This window comes from Mustela lutreola, chromosome 5 (genome assembly GCF_030435805.1).
Source record: "Mustela lutreola isolate mMusLut2 chromosome 5, mMusLut2.pri, whole genome shotgun sequence".
Lineage (NCBI taxonomy): Eukaryota > Metazoa > Chordata > Mammalia > Carnivora > Mustelidae > Mustela > Mustela lutreola.
Genome location: NC_081294.1, coordinates 106,367,107 through 106,387,477, shown reverse-complemented (window position 1 = coordinate 106,387,477; position 20,371 = coordinate 106,367,107). Strand labels below are relative to the sequence as shown.

Genomic DNA, 20,371 nt, shown 5'->3' with positions numbered 1-20,371 from the left:
AATAGAAGGAAAGGACACATATTATAGATGTTCATACATGTTAAATGCTGTAGTCATATCTAATTTTTAAATCATAACTAGGGGTCTATTCATTTTTTAGTTTCAGTTACAACTTAAAAAGTACACTTGACTAAACCTAAACAACTCTGATAAATTTTTGGCACATAACTTCTCAATATTTATATATATGTATATATACAAACTCTAATACAGATACTATTTTTAAAATAAAATTGGTATCATGTTGCATATAAGGGTATATCATGGGTATTTTCTTATATCATTAAATATCCTAAAAGGATCACTTTAGGCTAACATTATAATTAATTCCATCATAACGCATCCATTTCTAAAAACTTAAGATTATTTTGAATCTTCTGTTATCTCAATAAACACGATCAAAATCAGCCTGATATATAAATCCATACACGTATCTCTGATATTACCTTGGGATTAATTCCTAGAAATGCAATCACTGAATAACACTGAGTCAAAGGGTAAAACATAAATATTACAACACTGCTTCCTAAACTATGGAAATATCATTAGATCAGACCCTAAACATCCTGATAAAGGGTCTTCTGTTACAGTAACATCAAGTCTTTTAACCAATTTCCATGCCACCTCACAATGAATAAAACTTCTTTGACCAAAAAGAAAATCCTGTCTCAAGTGAAAAATAAAAAAACATGATGAATGGTGCTTGAGCTTATTTTTATAGACCTTCTGAACATGAACATGCCTCAACATAATGGGTCCACAACACAGTAGAAGTTCTTTGAATATAAAATACTGAAAAACTGTCAAAAAAAATAAAAAACACAGTAAAACTTCCTTTATAATGTTTTCCAGGGAATAACATTTCTTCCCTTTTTTGTGGGGGGAGGAAGGGTTGGGCAGAGAGAAAGGGAGAGCGAAATCCTTAAGCTTGAGCCATAAGTACTTTCCAAAAAGTATTTCAGCTTGACATGAGGCTTGATCTCACAACCCTGACATCATGACCTGAGCCAAGACCAAGAATAGGACACTTAACTGACTGAGCCATCCAGGCACCCCCAGGAATAATATTTCTAAAACATCTATTCAAAGCAACGAATTCGGAAACATGGTTTTCTGGGCTTTAGAAAGAACTTTTTAAAACAATGCTGTTTGAAGACAGAGCCAACAGAGAAGACATCATAATGAAATTCAATGAAATTCAATTTTCATTTTAAAAATTGGGAAAAAAGACGAAAATACTTACTTTGTAAATAGTGCAAAACCATCAATACAAGACTATAGCTGCTTAAAGTACCACGACTGGCATCATTTATTTCATGGTGACTCGCCCACTTCTTAATCACCAGTACTAACGGACGAACTCGATTTTCAACTGAAAGTAAAATTAAAACTTAAAAATGGTAAGAAAATATTATGGTTTCTTTGAAAGCTTCTATCATTTCCAAACTACAACAAAAAGAACATTGCCTCCCTATTTATTAAACACTTTGCTCACCATAAACCTGTCTTGCTTTTTTAAAAGGTATCTTAATCACTTTTTAAAGATTATCATTAAAATTTATTTTATTGACCTGTAACTTTAGTAGTATATAATTTAGTGTAGCAATTTTTATAAATATAATAAAAGACACTATACATAAATATAATTAAACAGATGTCAGTATTTATTACAAACATCTTTAAAAAGGAATAAAGAGTAGGGGGTTAGGGGAGTAGGAAAAGAATAAATGAAACAAGATGGGATCGGGAGGGAGACAAACCATAAAAGACTTTAATCTCACAAAACAAACTGAGGGTTGCTGGGGGGAGGGGGAGTAGGGAGAGGGTGGTAGGGTTATGGGCATTGGGGAAGGTATGTGCTATGGTGAGTGCTGTGAGGTGTGTAAACCTGGCGATTCACAGACCTATACCCCTGGGGCTAATACTACATTATACGTTAATTTAAAAATTAAAAAATTAAAAATAAAAAAAAGGAATAAAGAATGAAGGATAGAGAAGCTGGTAATTATTTGGACATAAAAAACTTACGGTATGCATAAGTTCTGAGAAGGAATGTGTTTCTTATTCCAACAATATTGTTTACATTCAAGTCGAATTCCACACAACTATGAAGAGAGAAAAACACCTTAGCTCAAGTGTTTTTAAACATTAGCTCAAATGTTTTTAAACCAACTAACTCCCTTGTAACTAAATTAATATTCATCTATCCTATCATGCAAAAACAGCATGAGCCCAAAGGCCAAATACTTTAAAATGAGGCACTAAAGGAATAAGAAAAAATACATACTCAGTACATATGAGTAAGTGTATATTAAAAATATAAAACAGGATTACAGTTGCAAGATCCATAATGTACTACTCAGGCTCCAATTATCCTTAATAAAACAAATTTCAAAATTTCGCAGTCCTTTATAGATAAACAAAATTATGTGACCAAAAAACATTTCTGGCCAAATTATCCTACTGAGTTATATACCCTCAACTAATTTGGAATTAAAGCAACACTGCTTTAAAACAATAGAAATAAAATCATAAAGTACAGATGAAAAACATAGAAGGCTATACATTATAGGGTAAGACATAAATAAGATATAATTTATAATATCATACCAAATTTAGCTACTGATAATCTGGAAAGAACAGTGAAACACATAACAGAAGGGTTAATTCTTTGAAAGCAAAGATACCATGCAATTTGCAATTTAGAAAATAGGGCATTAATGATGGGATCTAAAAAGAAAGCCTAAACCCAAAATAAAAGGAAAGATTAATGAAAATTACATTATGAGGTCCAAGTTCTTCTGCACACTGAATTTTTCTATAGAAAGACTGCTTAAAATAAAAACTTAACAAAATTCCTTTCTACAAACTTTTAATTACAAAATCTGAAATTTACCAATTCAGGTTTTCTTGTTTTGGGAAATGAAACCCTATAATCTTTCAACTAAACATGCATAGTAGTATTACTACTTCAGATATCATATATATTTGTCTTCGGGAAACTTACGGCAACAATGAAGATACATTCTCTAATTGTGTCTGTGCAAGGCTAATATTGAAACCAGTCTGCAATTCCTCTATATAACTCAATACAGAGGAAAAAACCAGAACGAAACCAGTTTGCAATTAAAAACTTTTCCAAAAATAGGAATTCAGAGCTTTAAAAATATCCACAGTACTTGCTTCAAATTCTACTTCTGGAAATACTAAAGTAATCCTATATATATGGCAAAAAGTTTATGTACAAAATGTTTATTCTAACAGGGGAATAAGTAAGTTAATCACAACCTATTCACTCAATGAAATACTACTGTAAAGCCATTAAAATGAAGCCAGAAAATAATCAATGGTATAAACAAATATCCATGACATATGATTAAATAAAAAAGGATAATCTCAATTTTAATTTTAAAAACTCTTATGCATTCATATGCATAGAAGAGGGACTAAAAGTTTTATACCAAAATGTTAGTATCACTTATCTTTGAGTGTTAAAAGTAGACTTTTTTTAAAAAATGGTCTGTATATGGGGTGCCTGAGTGGCTCAGTGGGTTAAGCCTCTGCCTTTGGCTCAGGTCATGATCTCAGGATCCTGGGATCAAGCCCAGCATCTAGCTCTCTGCTCTGCAGGGAGCCTGCTTCCTCCCCTCGCCCCCCCACCTCCCTACCCCCACTCTGCCTGCCTCTTTGCCTACTTGTGCTCTCTCTCTCTCTGTCAAATAAATAAATAAAATCTTTAAAATGGTCTGTATAGAGACTATAAAATGGTGTTTATAAAAAATACTTAAAAATGGAAAAAGCCTGTTTAATAATTTTAAATAGAAAAAGAAATGCAACCAACACAGGACCACCCAAATACTTAAAGCAGTTTATAACAAACATAAAGGAAATAATCAACAGCAATACAGTAATAGTGGGGGACTTTAAAACCCCATTTTCATCAATGGACAGAGCATCCAAACAGAAAATAAACAAGGAAACAGTGGCTCTTAACAACATATTGGGCCAGCTGGATTTATCAGATATATTCAGAACATTCCACCCTAAAACAGCAGAATACACATTCTTTTCAAGTGCACACAGAAATTTCCAGAACAGATCATATATTAGGCAACAAAACAAGTCTCAACAAATTAAAAAAGACCTAAGTCATTCCATGCATCTTTTCTGACCACAATGCTATAAAACAAAAATCAACCACAAGAAAAAAATCTGTCAAATAAATAAATAAGCACAAACAAATGGAGATTAAATAACATGCTACCAAACAATGAATGGGTCAACCAAAACAAAACCAAAGAGGAAATCAAAAAATACACAGAGACAAGTGAAAATGAAAACACAATGACCAAGAATCTCTGTAAAGCATCAAAAGTGGTTCTAAAGGGGAAGTTTATAGCAACATAGGCCTACCTCAAAAAGTAATAAAAATCTCAAATAAACAACCTAACCTTACACCTAAACAAGCTAGAAAAAGAACAAAACCCCAAACCAGAAGAAGGAAAGAAACAATAAAGATTAGAGCAGAAATAAATTAAATAAAAACTCAAACAAAAAACAATAGAACAAATTAGTAAAACCAGGAGTTGGTTCTTTGAAAAGATCAACAAACTTGACAAACCTTCAGCCAGACTCGTCAAAAATAAAAAAAATCCACAGTATAAAAAATTAAAAAAAAGAGCAGGGTGCCTGGGTGGCTCAGTGAGTTGGGCATCTGCCTTCAGCTCAGGTCATGATCCCAGTGTCCTAGGACTGAGTCCTGCATCTAGCTCCTTGCTCAGCTGGGAGCTTGCTTCTTCCTCTGCCTGCCACTCCCCCTGTTTGTATTCTCTCTCTGACAAATAAATAAAGGAAATCTTTAAAAAAAAAAAAAAAGCACACTCAAATAAAATCACAAATGAAAAAGGAGAAATAACAACCAACACGGCAGAAATACAAAGGATTTTAAGAGAATATTATGAAAAATTATGTGACAACAAATTGGACAATCTAAAAGAAATGGATAAATTCCCAGAAACCTATAACCTCCCAAAACTGAATCAGAAGGAAATGGAAAATCTGAATAGGCCAATTACCAGCAATGAAATTAAATTAGTTATCAAAAAACTCCACAGAAATAAAAGTCCAGGACCAAAAGTCTTTACAGGTGAATTCTATCAAATGTTCAAAGAACAGTTAGTAAGTAAGCTTTTCAAGCTATTCCAAAAAAAGAGAAGAAAAGGAAAACTTCCAAATTCATTCTATGAGTCCTGCGATTACCCTGATACCAAAACTAGATAAAAACACTACAAAAATAGAGAACTACAGGCCAGTATCTCTGATAATACAGATGTAAAAATCCTCAACAAAATATTACCCAGCCAAATTTAACAATACATTAAAAAAGTCATTCATGACAATCAATTGGAATATATTCCTGGGATGCAAAGGTGGTGCTATTTGCAAATCAATAAATGTGACACATCACATCCATTAGAGAAAGACTAAAAACCATACCATCATTTCAATAGATGCAGCAAAAGTACATGACAAAGTACAACATCCAATTGTATATACTAAAAACCCTCAACAAAATAGGTTTAAAGGGGACATACCTCACCATAATAAAGGCCATATACTGAAAAACCCAACACTAACATCATACTCAACAGTGGAAAAAGTGAGAGCTTTCCCCCTAAGAACAAGTAAAGGATGCTCACTCTAGCCACTAAATGTGAGACCTGGAACCATAAAAATCCTAGAAGAGAGCACAGGCAGTAATTTCTCTCCCATCAGCCATAGCAACATTTTTCTACATGTGTCTTCTGAAACAAGGTAAATAAAGGTAAAAATAAACTACATCAAAATAAAAAGCTTCTGTGCAGTAAGGAAACAATCATCAAAACTAAAACAACCTACTAAATGGGGGAAGATATTTACAAACAACTTCTACAACTCAATACCCAAAAAACAAAATCCAATTTTTAAAAAATGGGCAGAAGACATGAACAGACATTTCTCCAAAGATATACAGATGGCCAACAGACATGTAAAAAGATGCTCAACATCATTCATCATCAGGGAAATGCAAATCAAAATCACAATCAGATATTACCTCACACTTGTCAGACTGGCTAAAATCAAAAACATATAAGAAACAGTAAAAGCTGGCAAGAAGGTGGAGAAAAAAGAACCCTTGTGTCCTGTTGGTGAGAATGCAAACTAAAACAGCCACTGTAGAAAACAGTATGGAAGTTTCTCAAAAAATTAAAACTAGGACTACCCCATAATCCAGTCATCATATCACATTACTGGACATTTATACAAAGAATACAAAAACACTAATTTGAAAGGATATATGTACCCCAATACTACTTACAGCATAATTTATAATAGCCAAGTTTGGAAGCAAACAAAATTTTCACCAAAAGATGACTGGAGATATACCTATCTATCTACATAGATTCATAGATAGATCTCACATATATGTGTCTACATATATATATATATATATATATATACAAACATACATAATGGAGTATTAATCATAAAAAAACATCTTATTTGCAACAATATGGATGGAGTTACAAGAGTATAATAACACCAAGTGAACTAAGTCAATCAGAGAAAGACAAATACCATATAATTGCACTCATGTGGAATAAAAAAAAAAAAATGAACAAAGGAAAAACAAATGAGAAAGACAAACCAGGAAAAAGAGTCTCACCTATAGAGCACAAAGAGATAGTTACCAGAGGGTAGATGGGTAGGGGAATGGGTGAAATAGGTGATGGGGATTAGAGTAGATTTATTATGATCAGCACTGAAAAATGCACAGAATTGTTGAATCACTAATACAGCTGTATGTCAACAATACTGGAATTAAAATTTAAAACTTAAAATAAAAGAGAGAAGGGGAAGGCACCTGGCTGATTCAGTCAGTTAAACATCTGACTCTCCATCTCAACTCCTAACATCTTGATGTTAGGGTTGTGAGTTCAAGCCCCACATTGGTATGGAGCCTACTTAAAAAAATTTTGTTTTTAATTAAAAAATTTTTTAAACTACAAAAAAAGGAAAGGAATAAAATTTTTATATGATTACTACAATCGTATATTTTTTAAAAATTATAATAAGCTAATAGTTTTATTTATGTTTAGTTTATCTCCCTATAAAGTGCTTTAGAGAAGTCTACCATTATTTATTTGGCAAAAATTCAATAAATATTTATACATTGGATGGATATTTGGATGAATGGAGGGGAAGGTATGAGCCAAATCTAAGAATTTGTTTAAAATATATATATTCAAAAAATAATAATAAAATTAAATTAAATTAAAAATACATATTCAGTCAATTCTAACTATTTGAGTAGGTATGCTCTACAACAGCACTGTAAACACTGAATTAATGAATACAAAACCACTGCTCCTAGGGGAAATAAGAGGTTAGGTTTCCACAAGTCTTCAGTCAAAACATTTTCATCAATTGATCAAAACATAACTTTTTTATGTGTTTCCATTTAAAGACAACTTGTTCACTGACAATGAACTCATAGCCAAACCCACTGTAACTCATGCCTGAACAAAGCATATCTAATACATGTACTTCCTCCATAAGGCACATCACAGCTTTATATACATAAACAATAGACAGTAACTCAGCACTATGCCAGGGGACTATTTTAAACAGCAAAGGCACTCATAAAAAGTATCAAAATGTAAAAAACATGGCACTGAACTGGACTGTGAAAAGAATAATTATTTAACAATACAAAAGGTGAAACAAGAAGGCAAAGAGTCACATTCTTTAACCTCAGTTAGGAACCTGTGCATTGAGTGACTCGGAATTTTCTCCACTCAGAACATGTCTACAAATAACCATGATAGTGCTCCAGGTATTAATTTGGAGGGTTACAAAATAAATTTCATCAAGTAGGCAAATTCGTAAAAGAATCCATGAATAATGAGGTTCAAGCATGTGTATATTTGCACTTATATTTACATAAAGAATTTCAGTATTACTTTTACAAAACTGGACTAGAAAACCTAATATTCACAATTCCATCTATTCTTTAGAAAACAACACATCTTGTTTAACCAATGAAATAGTCAACACCTATTTACATTTTATGTTCAGATTTTATATAAAAGATTCCAATCTCAATGCCAATTAGAAATCCAATCAGAATTTCAGAACCCAGGCTGGTAGAATGTACCAACAGATGTAATTACATTTACAACAACCCCCTTGATAGAAATACACATCAAATTTTGAAATACACAACAAATTTCATCAATTAAGATATATTCTGAAGAGTGACTACATTTCCAAAAGGCAAGAGATCATTTATAAATGTGAAATGTATAACTAAATATATATTTTTTTAAATAGATAGTTTCAAACACTCGAAATGTCAAGCAGAATAACTAAGTATAGTTAAGCATAAAAAATTGCTCAGACTATTCCAAAAAAAAATCTCAAAGACCAAATCAAGTAGTTCTAAAAATTGATAAAAATAAGCTATTACACTGTAGCATATATTTCTTAATTATTTACATTAAAAGAACATCTAAAAATGATTTAAAGCAACTGAAAAACAAAAATTCAGTAATTATTTACCTGACTTTATCCCTGAACTTCACAATTGGCACTTTTGCTCGAATCAGCTGAGGTCTCTCAATGTAGCCAGCTGAAGGATAAAAGATAATGTGAGTACCTGTAAATGTTTTTCAAATTCATAGTGTTCCAATGCACATTTTTAAAAAATGGTATTTTACTAAACCAAAACAATGTACAAGTCTTTGATAAGAAAGCAAAGGAAGGACACTATAGCATTCTTCTAAGACTGAAATTTCCAATACTATTTACAGGGATTTATATTTAAATTCAGAAATGTCATCTAATATCTAATAATATTCATAAAGAAATTCATCACAGCACTATAAACATGAAAAATATCTAGACTAGCATCAAGGTGATAAATTCTGGTACAGCACAAGGCAAAATATTATGGCAGCCATAAAAATCCTATTTATAAACAGTCTTTAATGGGAAAGGCCTACAACATGATACATGGAGTAGTGATACATTTAAGTAAGTATAATCTCTAAGTGGAAAAACACATGTATTCATATTTTTATTCCATCAAACTTCATAATTTTTTAAATAATACAGATCTACTATATGAAATTAAGAAACTATAGAAAATTATTTTTAAAAAAACAAACAGCTAACTTTTCCCAAAGGAAAAATTTCCTAATGCCATAATTAAAGAAAGCATAATACCAGACTTAAAAGTGAAAAACTTTACTGTTACAATGCTTTTACCACCAAAATCATAAAATGTGTCAAGCTTCAAATACAATTTGTGTGCAGGAATTCAATGAGGTTCAATGAAAAATAAAATTAAGAGTTAAAAGTCCCAAGTTCCAGGTACAGGTTCTGACAGCAACAAACCAACTATGCTCCTCAGGCAAATTACTAAACCCACTGATCATCATTCTCCTTAACTACAAAAAATAACAACCAAAAATACCTATGAATTAGATGATTTCTAATGTCCCTTCTGTTTTTAACATTATTTTAGATTATTTAGATTATATTACTTATTTTATATTATATATTTTTATTTATAACATAAACTATATTATTATACATTAATATAATTATATATTATATATCATTTATATTCTATATTATATAAATTATACATATTATTTAATTTATATTTAATTTAATTTTAAAATTTAATTTTAATTTAATTAATATCATTTAATATATAAATAATTATATATTAAATATAAAAATATATGTAAATAATATGAATTATATATAAATATACAAATTATATAATATATTTATATTTTATCAGATATATTTAAACAGTATATTATATAAATATATAATAAATACATAAATAATATGATTTATATTTATTATTATTATTTATATTATTTAGATATAAGACATGTTTTAACATGTTTTAGATTATTCTAATAATAGCTGTGGAAAATCCATTTAAGGTATGAATTACTCCTTTATTTTACCAGTCCACTAAAATAAATCACTTGATTCTTCACCAAAAACAGAACTTGTCCAGGGCAATAACTGGTCACTTTGTATTTTCCAGGTCAAAGCCTGACACATAGTAGTATCTGTTGAATAAATGGACACAGCCCTTTCCGACATCACATAGGTACAATGACTTCCACTGTCCACAATATTCCATGGAAATTTAAAATAAATTATTTGAGATGGCTTAACATGTGGATTAAAATCCGCTTAGCTCACTTCATCAAGAATAAAATCTTGTAATAAATGGCCTATGTCAATAATTTTTCTTTTTGTTGGAGTAATTCATTTATAGGCTTCATGCTCAGTGATCCTATTTTTAAAATGTGACGTCGTAAACTGCACGTCACTGCAAAACAGTTGAAATTCTCACTTCCCCACATGAATACTTTATCTATCACTCTTTGGGTTTTTCATAGGTATTTTGCACTACAGCTATTCATATTCATGTTTTGGCTTTCCCTGTTGAATAGAAAAAGAACTGAAGCTTATATATACTTGAATTCCCAGTGCATGCTGTGGGATTATCTTACAAGTAAACTCAATAAAGAACTGTTATCTTTCTAATCAAGAGTTAAAAAGAATTCATTTGAAAAAAAGGATCCATATTATACCTATCGTGACCAGATAAACAACTCTTACCAGAAAATAAAGTGAAAGACATATTAAATAATTATGTCAGATGACATATGAACTTGAGGCATATGAGACTTACAAAGTCTAGTACAGAAGTGTTTATGGACTAAGGTGAGTATGTGCCGTGCTTCAGTCTTCTGATTTACCTGAAAAAAACACTGAAAAGTTAAAAATAAAGTGTTTTTTCATTATCTTTCTAAATTTAGTGTTTTATTTTCTAAATGTTTCTCATAAAAAAAAAAACAAACCAGAGTAGACCTTTCTTTTTAATATACATTTAATTACATTATAGAAAATGTCAACTTACATGCTGTCTTTCCCATCAACATTCCTATATCAATTCCCAATTATAAACTTAAGGCAAAATTTTAAAAATATTAAAACAGCCTTATTTGTCATTTTTTTAAACTTTAATATAAATGTACATAAAACAGTCTTCTCCTAGCAAAAGAGAGGGCACCTGGGTGCCTCAGTTGGTGAAGTGTCAGCCTTCAGCTCAGGTCATGATCCTGGGTTCCTGGGACTAAGCCCCATACCAGGCTCCATGCTCAACAAAGAGTTTGCTTCTCCTTCTCCCTTTACCCCTGCCCCTTACTCCTGATACCTCTCTCTCTTTCTTTCTCAAATAAAATCCTCAAATCTGGAAAAAAAAAAAAAAGGAAAGAAAGAAAGATAAAAAAAAGAACAGAATTTCAACTTTCTATAACTTGTTACATTTCCCTATCTAGAGTGTGAGCTTCTTAAGGATAAGGTTCAAATCTATGGTGTCTCACTCTAAGTTCTAACATGATTCAAACATATGAACAAAAGAGTATTAGTGAGATGGTGCTGAGTAGAGTCTAACTCTGAGAGAAAGATTTAATTAAAACTCCAGTATTCGAGCGCCTGGGTGGCTCAGTGGGTTAAGCCTCTGCCTTCGGCTCAGGTCATGATCTCGGGGTCCTGGGATCGAGCCCCGCATCGAGCTCTCTGCTCAGCAGAGAGCCTGCTTCCCCCCACCCCTCTCTGCCTGCCTCTATGCCTACTTGTGATTTCTCTCTGAGAGTGTCAAATAAATAAATAAATAAATAAATAAATCTCCAGGATTCTTCACTATGTTTATTATTTCTGAAGCTTTTTTCCAAAGTTTTCCTTTACATGATTTCAAAGCCTAGAAACGTGTCAGTTTCTTTCCTGGAATAAATAGATCTCTTTCTGATTTGTAATAACTAGAAGCCAATTTTGTTAATGAAATAAAAATAATAAAGATACATACTACGATTCAGTAGATTTTTTCTTGTTTTCAAAGAGGTGGCATGTAATAAGGCATATTAAAACTATAGTTAAATTAATCTTTAGTAATTCAGAAGAAACCTCAGCATATTAAAGAGATTGCTTCAAGTTAGCTTAGTGAACACCAACTGCTGTGGTACTAAGGACAAACAAGAGTTATCGATTAATAGGAAATTCAAATATAAAACTAAATAACAAAATTTGGTTGCTAAACAAAAATAAAAAGAAAGAAACCCCAAATACCACAGAAAAATATATTCAATCACAAGTCTTTTTTTTAAAAAGTCAGTCAGTGTAATCCCTTTTTGTATTCCCAAAACAAGAACTCCAAACCCTATAGCATTTTCAAAGGGTAAAGAAAGATTAAAAATAGAATCACTGATAATTCAAATGTAAAGCAAATATATCAAAACAATACTGACACATACTCTTCTTGTTGTATCCTGGCAACATATCCAATCCAATGACATTTCAAAACAGAGGCGGAGCAAACACAGTGAAGCCACCTTGCTTCAACAACTTAAAAATAAATTAATGCTAAATCTCTGTTATGTTTATTTGTGTATATGCACACACCTTAAAAGAAAAAGCAGCATTGCCTGGCTTTCCTTTAATTACCATGAACAGAGAATCCAAAGAACTAATTAAAACAAAACAAAATTTTTCCTTCTACGACTTTTTTTTAAAAAATAGATTCCAGGGGCACCTGGGTGGCTCAGTGGGTTAAAGCCTCTGCCTTTGGCTCAGGTCATGATCCCAGGGTCCTGGGATCGAGCCCTGCATCGCGCCCTCTGCTCAGCAGGGAGCATGCTTCCTCCGCTCTTCTCTCTCTCTGCCTGCCTCTCTGCCTACTTGTGATCTCTGTCAAACAAATACATAAAATCTTAAAAAAAAAAAAAAAATAGAACAAGAAAAAAAAAAAGAACAATTGCAATAAATGTTTCATTACTTACTGGTTCTTCTTTAACAACTAAGCATAAATCACCATCACTGCTCCGGGTACCAAATCCATTTAAAGAGGACCCAACCAAAAAAAGTCTGCTTTCTAGAGAAACAGAATGGAATTATAAGGTATTATTTAAAATTTAAAGTAGGAATGCATATAAAAAGGGCATGCAAAATAGGGAAACATACGTGGAAATAACAGCTGAATTTCTCTCTGTAGCTGTGTTCGACAAAGTTCTTTCTTCTTTAAATCACTTACTTGCTGCTGACATGCTTCAAATAACTCCAGTATCTGCTGACTCAACTTGAATCCACCACAAAAAAAGCAAAAATTTTGTTCAGAAATTTAAAGTAGTTATCATACTAAGAAGTATAAAACAACACTACCAACAGTATTTTAAAAATTAGTATTTATTATCTCCTTAACACCTTCCAAACTACTGTCACTCAATAGTTACTTAAAAACTGAAATAGTTCCTAACTTTTCCAAAGTATCATTGATAAATCACAGAAAAGTACAGTTGGTCACTGAAAATTCTTAATGAGTATAACCCATGGCACAGCAAACTATAATCTTCACTTGCTGCCTGTTTTGGGAAGGCAGATGAGCTAAGAATGGTTTTTGTATTTTTAAAAGGTCATAAAAAAAAACAAGTAAAGGTATGCAACAGAAACATATGAGTGGCAAAGTCTAAAACAGTTACTATCTGTCCCTTTAAAAAAGAAGTTTGCCCAACCCAATATTCACACCACCAATAATAAATATTAACAAACTTTTAGAAGAAAAGCCCCTGATTGTCCTTGCCCATGCAAACCACCCTTTTTCCCCATTTTTAGAGTACTGACCTGAACCCTGTCTTCCTGTTGCCATCTATAGATAGAGATCTTGTTCATCTACCTATCCGGTTCACACTTTCCGCTACAACCCAACTCTCAACCTCATCACGCTAATTTCCTCATCTACAATGGGCTAGATATCTCAACATACTCCCACCATTTCTGAACTTCTCTTACTTCAGTATTTTTCATCAGCATAACTCCCACAGCCATAACATGGCCTTTACAATGAAAAAGAACAGACTACTGATATTTTAAATTCCAATATACTATCTTGGCTTCAATCTCTTATCCAATTCTTACTCTTTTACTCCCCTGCTCCAGAACCACACAGACCTGAAGTCCTCTGAATCCTCCCTTTTTTCCCCAGCTCATTAGCACCTGAATGGTATAATTTGCTTCCCTGTCCAGTCTATATCACAAAGTCCATCCCTTGAACCACCCTCTTGTATCATGCTTTAACATTATTCCCTTGTCATGCTCAGTCTAACACCTGTCCTGAAAAATCCTTAGCTCTTACATCAGAAAATAAAACTGAAAAAAAATTTTAAATCACAAAACTGGTATCTTTCAACTTAATATTTTAAAGCCTAGCCTAAGGTTGGTCCTTAGCATCATTGAGACCTCCATACCTCTGGTTAGAGGTATGGTTTCATTTTTCATCATCATCATTCTAAAATCTTCACTTCTTTCCTCAAGTCCCCTATACTTACCTTATTCTCTTTAGCAAATAACTTTAATAAAGTTTACTAAGAAAATTGAAAATAGCAGATATAACATTCATCAGCTTGCTAACTGCAAACTTTTTGCAAACTAACACATCTGAATGAATCTCATCTCTTTACCCCTTCTGTCAGACAAACTATTCTCTTTCCCTGTTCAAAGTTAATACTTCTACCAATACTTTTGTACCAAGCCTCCTGGTCCCTTCCAGGGCACAAATACTTCCATCAGTTTTTCCTGATCTCTCTTGCATTTTCAACCTCTCCCTCTCTAGGCCTTCCCCATGACCAGGCACAACTCTCACTCATCATTTAAAATGTTTTCTTAAAACAGACAAAACAAAGAAACAGACTCATACACATGATAAACAAAGTGGTGGTTGTCAAAAGGAGTGAGTGGAGGAATGGCAAAATAGGTGTAAACAATTAAGAGATACAAATTTTGTTACAGAATAACTATGTTATAGATTTGGAAGGTGGGACATAGGGAACATAATCAATAATAATGTAACTTATAACTTTACATTGTGACAGAATAATTACACTTAATGTTATGAGCATTTCCGAACATACATAATTGTCAAATCACTATATTATACACCTAAAACTAATATATTATTATATGTCAACTGTACTTCATTAGAAACAGTTTTTTTAATTAAAAAAATGAATTTTTAAATAGACTGACAAAAAATAAGTAAACAGAACATTTTGTCATGTTTAGAATACACATTTTAAGAAGGCAGAGGCAGTCTGGGCAATTAGGCAATGAAAGAGACATCATTTCTTAATATTCCTTTGACAACAATATTAATATACTTAACATTATTATTTTAATAGTTTTTAATAACCCTCCCTCCAAAAATAGAGCAACCAGAATAAAACAAACATATAAAACCAAACCAAAATAAAATAAAACAGGGCTAACAAATACAAATGATTACATATTACTCATGAACCCCAAAATATGAGCAACTGGGACCAAATACCAATAGCAAGACCAAACAGCAGCAAGACCCATTAAGAAGAAAAAAAGGAAAAAGATTTTGGACAGTCCCAAAGCCAGACCATCCAGAAATCAAACTGCCTATAGGTAGTACTACTTCCTGACCCTCTCCTCAAATTGAGGAATCCAATTCAGAGTAGAACAGCAACCAAAACTGGGGGAGAGCTGCATAGACTATACCCAAGAGTTCACAGGTAAATGCAAGAGGATCACAGAAAGATCAGAAATCTCGAAACAAAGTGAAAGCTCCTTTCTTAGAGCAACACACCAGCAGGAACCACCAGGAAGAGAAATCTAAACTAAACAGTAGAGAGCCATAGGGGCAAAGAAAACACAGTCCAGAATGAAAATGATTCTGACTCCCAGGAGTATCTGACAACATCTGGCAACATTTTTAGTTATTATAACTGGAGGGAAGACATGTGCCACAGGGTGGTCACTGGAATCTACAAGTGAGAGGCCAGGATGCCACTAAATAGCCTACAATGAATAGGACAATCCCTCATGGCAAAGTTTATCTGACCCAAAATGCTGAAAAATCCTAGTCCAGATAAAAGTTAAGAGAAAGGAGAAAAAAGGTCTCAGAAAGTGTATTTCTGAATACTACATAACTAGACAAGAGGATTCCTAAAGCCAATATCTAGGAAAGCTAGTCTGCCCAAGCATTCTAATTTAAAACTAGTACAGGAAAAGTCACCTCACTTTTATTCGTATTTGTTAAATGCAAATTTTGGTATCTCAGAAAGAAAGGTGAAAATGAGAGGATAGAAAAAAATAATGCCTAAAAAGGACTCTGGTCATTCTTTGTCATTTTTGTCGTTTTGCGTTTTTGTTTTTTTGTTTGTTTTCTTCTCTTGCTTTATTTTTAAAAGATTTTATATATTCATTTGAGACAGAGAGAGAGCTTGACCAGGGGGAGAAGCAGGCTGAGAACGAGCAGCAGACTCCCTGCTAAGCTGGGAGCCCAACATGAGGCTCAATCCCAGGAGCTGGAGATCATAACCTGAACTCAAGGCAGATGCCCAACCATCTGAGCCACCCAAGCACCCTTCACACAAAGTTTTTGTAAGAAAACTGAGAATACAATAACACTCCTACAGATAATAAAGCACACCATAAAGACCTGTCCACAAAACTACTGGAAATTTAAACATAGCATTATCAAGCCAGAGCTCTTTCTCTTATGTTTTAATTTTCCAAAAAGATAAGTGACTATAAAGCATATATACTAGTACTAACAAAAAAATTTGGAAATCTACATATTAAATACTTATCAAAGGCAGCAAAAAAACAGTAAGTATTTAGAAATATATTTACAAAAGATATATAAAACTTGTATACTTATTACTAAGTATTGATGTGGGAAATTAAAAATCTAAATAAATGCAGAGCTATACCATGTTCATGGATCAGGTAACTATTGTTAAGATGTTAATGCTCCTGAAATTAGAGTCAATGCCATCAAAACAAACTAAAATACCCAGGAGGTTTGTTTCTAGAAGTTGAGAAAGTAATTTTAAATTTTATTTGAAAGGCAAAAGACCAAGAATAGCAAAAAAAAAAAAAAAAAGGGAAGAAGAAAGTTGGGAGAATTTGCCTTATTTACCGTAACAGTTACAGTAAACAAGAAAGAAAAGTAGAGCATAAGCAAAAGGATAGATTAAAAAGATAACAAAAAATGGGGTGCCTGGGTGGCTCAGTGGGTTAAAAAGATAACAAAAAATGCTGAAATATTCATGAATATAATATACCTTTCATGTCCTTCACACTAATGAGGGAGACAGGTATGGATGAAACAAAATTCATAGTTATGTTGGTAGTTTTCAAAGCTCAGTGATATGAAGATTTATGTCACTATATTCTATATTTTCCATAAAAACCTTTTTAAAAGGGGCGCATGGGTGGCTCAGTGGGTTAAAGCCTCTGCCTTGGGCTTGGGTCATGATCAGAGTCCTGGGATCGAGCCCCACATCGGGCTCTCTGCTCAGCAGGGCGCCGGCTTCCTCCTCTCTCTCTGCCTGCCTCTCTGCCTACCTGTGATCTCTGTCAAATAAATAAATAAAATCTTTAAAAAAAAATAAACTTTTTAAAAGCATCCAAGTTTATAAAAGATTTGAAAGAAGTTGCCAGTAAAGTGGTTAATATAAAATCTTAAATAACACTTGAACCTGAGTTTTATTCATTTGCAGAACTAGCAAACTAGAGCCTATAAGCCAAATACTGTCCCTGGACTGTTGTGCAGAGGCAGTAACAAAATAATTTTTATATTTTTTAAGCATTGTTTCAGAAAGAAAGAAAAAAGAATATTTAACAGAAGAACTCCACATACCCCATTATGTCTAAAATATTTACTAGTTGGCCCTTATAGAAAAAGTTTTGCCAATCCCATGATCTAGAGAATCAGTTAGGCAGATCAATACAATCCTAGAACTAATAGTAGATACTATCCTACATATGACTACTTTTCTTAGGTAGCAAAAGGAAATTTCTTCATAATAGTGCTCATATTTAGGAAGTTCTTTCATCCAAATGATATCCATATAGAAACATCCCTATACAAAAAATTTATGATTATGTGAAAAATATAAAATTCTATATACTTACTCCTTTCCCTTTTTTTACATTCATGGAAACATTTCTTCTCTTTCAAGTACTGCTATAATGGAGAACTAACAGGTTTCTATACAAAAGAATTCTCCTCACTATCTAGCTATTTACTTCGGGATTCACATTATCAAATTGTGTTCCTGCATCCTAGAACAGACACCATATAGAATATAGAGTACAAATGAAATAAAACGCAAAATATATGTACATACATGCTGAAATATGACTTCTACTACTTAAGTTTAGAGAAATATTTCAGAAGATGGCTCAACGTTCTTCTAATTCAGAGGGGGACGGAATGTATGATATGAATTCTCCTCGGCTAATAAGTATCAGTCATCAAATATTCAAATCATGTATGTAATACAAAGGTGACTATGAGTAACAGCACTTTAGGAACTTTCTTTAATTGCTTTTGATTCACTCAGAAGTATATATTTCCCATGTTGATTTAAAAAATTACTCCAACAAAGTATTCATAAAATAGATTATTCTTATAGTTGTTTCAATGTCTACAATACTACCTGTTTAGGCCACCTCCCAAAGTCTATTACTTTAATTTAAAAGTACTTGCAGAACGTATCTCTTTCTCACTATAAGTAAAAGTTGCATCTGTTCAAAACTGTACAAAAGTCTCACCTCCATATAAAATACTAAAATAAGTGTTCCTTCCAAATATAAACGTTCATTTTTCCTAAAAAATATTGTAACCTGTCTTCAAAGTCAGGCTCAAAGAAATTACCAATGAAGTTTCTGTCTTGGGTCAACACGAGCCATTAAGGACATGTATAGACTGAAATTCAGGAAAGTTTTTAAATGTGTCAATAAATAAAGCTTAAGGTATAACTTTTACATGTCACCAGCAGCTTCTACATCTGTCTGTGCTAGCTGTGTACCCACGTAAAAGAAAGTGAAAAAAATCTTTCACCTAGGATTACCAAGACCTGATTACATACTATATGAAAACAGTAACAGGTTTTTGACTAAATGTAAGTGCTACCTGAAACAACAAACATAACTCTGTAGTGAGCTTTCAAAGACCAGAGCCAATAAAATTAAATATGGTACAAAAAACACTAGTTATGAATTCATAAACATTTCAAAAAAAACTGGCAATTCCTCAGGCTCTCTCCTGCTCTCTCCCCTCAGGCAACAAAGATTGTGTTATATACATAACTCTGGAAAAATAAAGCTAGAAATGTAATAAAAGTTTAAATTCATTTTTGATGCTAAATTCCCTTTCTCTTAAAATTAGCTAAAATAAAACAGAATCAGGAAAATGCCATGCCAAAAACAACACACTCCTTATTAGTTTGTTAAATTATTATGTTTTTGTATAGAGCAGAGTCTTCTTAATTTATAAAATGGCATACTGATTAGGCCGTTTGAATTACTGATTTCTTTCCCTTAAGTCTGATTGCTTTTAGGCATGTATTATTACAGAACTTGACCAAGAAATAAAAGGAGAATGGAAAAACAAAACAATCTTTCACTTGAGGACCTGTTCTGCAGAGTCCTGGCCTAGATTTTCTACAGAAAAATACACCTTAGTACTTTTCAAACTTTTCTGACATATACATTATAAAGATAGAGCCGTAAGAATAAATTTAAACAAGGAGGTGAAACAAGGAGGTGAAAGACCTCTACAATGAAAACTATAAAATATTGACAAAAAAAAGAAATTCAGGACAACAAATAAAATGAAAGGTATCCCACATTCTTGGATTGGAAGAATTAAAATTGTTAAAATTGTTAAAAAGTACAAATCAATCTACAGATTTAATGCATCCCTATGAGAACGCCAATGGCATTTGTCACAGAAACAGCATTGGTAAAAGTCCTATAGAATCACAAATAACCCAGAAAAGCTACAGCAATCTTGAGCAAGAACAACAAAGGAAGCATCACACGCCTGACTTCAAATTCTATTACAAAACTATGATAATCAAAATAGTACGGTACAGGCATAAAAACAGACATACAAACCACTACAGAGCCCAGAAATAAGCCCGTATATATACACAGTTAATTTACCTTTGACAAAGGTGCCAAAACTACACAATGGAGAGACTACACAAAAAGGATATTCTTCAACAATGTTGGGCAAACTGGGTTATCTACATGTAGAAGAATGAAACTGGACCCTTATCTTACATCATACAAAAAAATCAACCCAAAGTGGTGGTTTAAATATTTAAAAGTAAGACCTGAAACTGTAGAACTCTTTAGAAAGCACAAGGTAAAAGCTCCTTGACCGTGGTCTTGCAATGATTTTTTTGGACCTGACACTAAA

General features: G+C 32.5%; 1 protein-coding gene across 7 annotated transcripts in view; it reads right to left on the bottom strand.

Moving 5' to 3' along the window:
• The window catches only part of TENT2 (terminal nucleotidyltransferase 2), a 69,359-nt gene that overhangs the window by 28,270 nt on the left and 20,718 nt on the right, over positions 1–20,371 (bottom strand). For 6 of the 7 annotated variants that reach the window (XM_059175325.1, XM_059175324.1, XM_059175326.1 and 3 more), the window contains 6 exons: positions 13,096–13,210; positions 12,915–13,006; positions 10,769–10,847; positions 8,602–8,671; positions 2,029–2,105; positions 1,244–1,372 (listed from right to left, as the gene is read on the bottom strand). In XM_059175325.1, coding sequence (XP_059031308.1) covers positions 1,244–1,372; positions 2,029–2,105; positions 8,602–8,671; positions 10,769–10,847; positions 12,915–13,006; positions 13,096–13,210 — 562 coding nt within the window. The remainder of the gene's footprint in view (positions 1–1,243; positions 1,373–2,028; positions 2,106–8,601; positions 8,672–10,768; positions 10,848–12,914; positions 13,007–13,095; positions 13,211–20,371) is intronic. The other variant, XM_059175330.1, reaches the window with a different exon arrangement.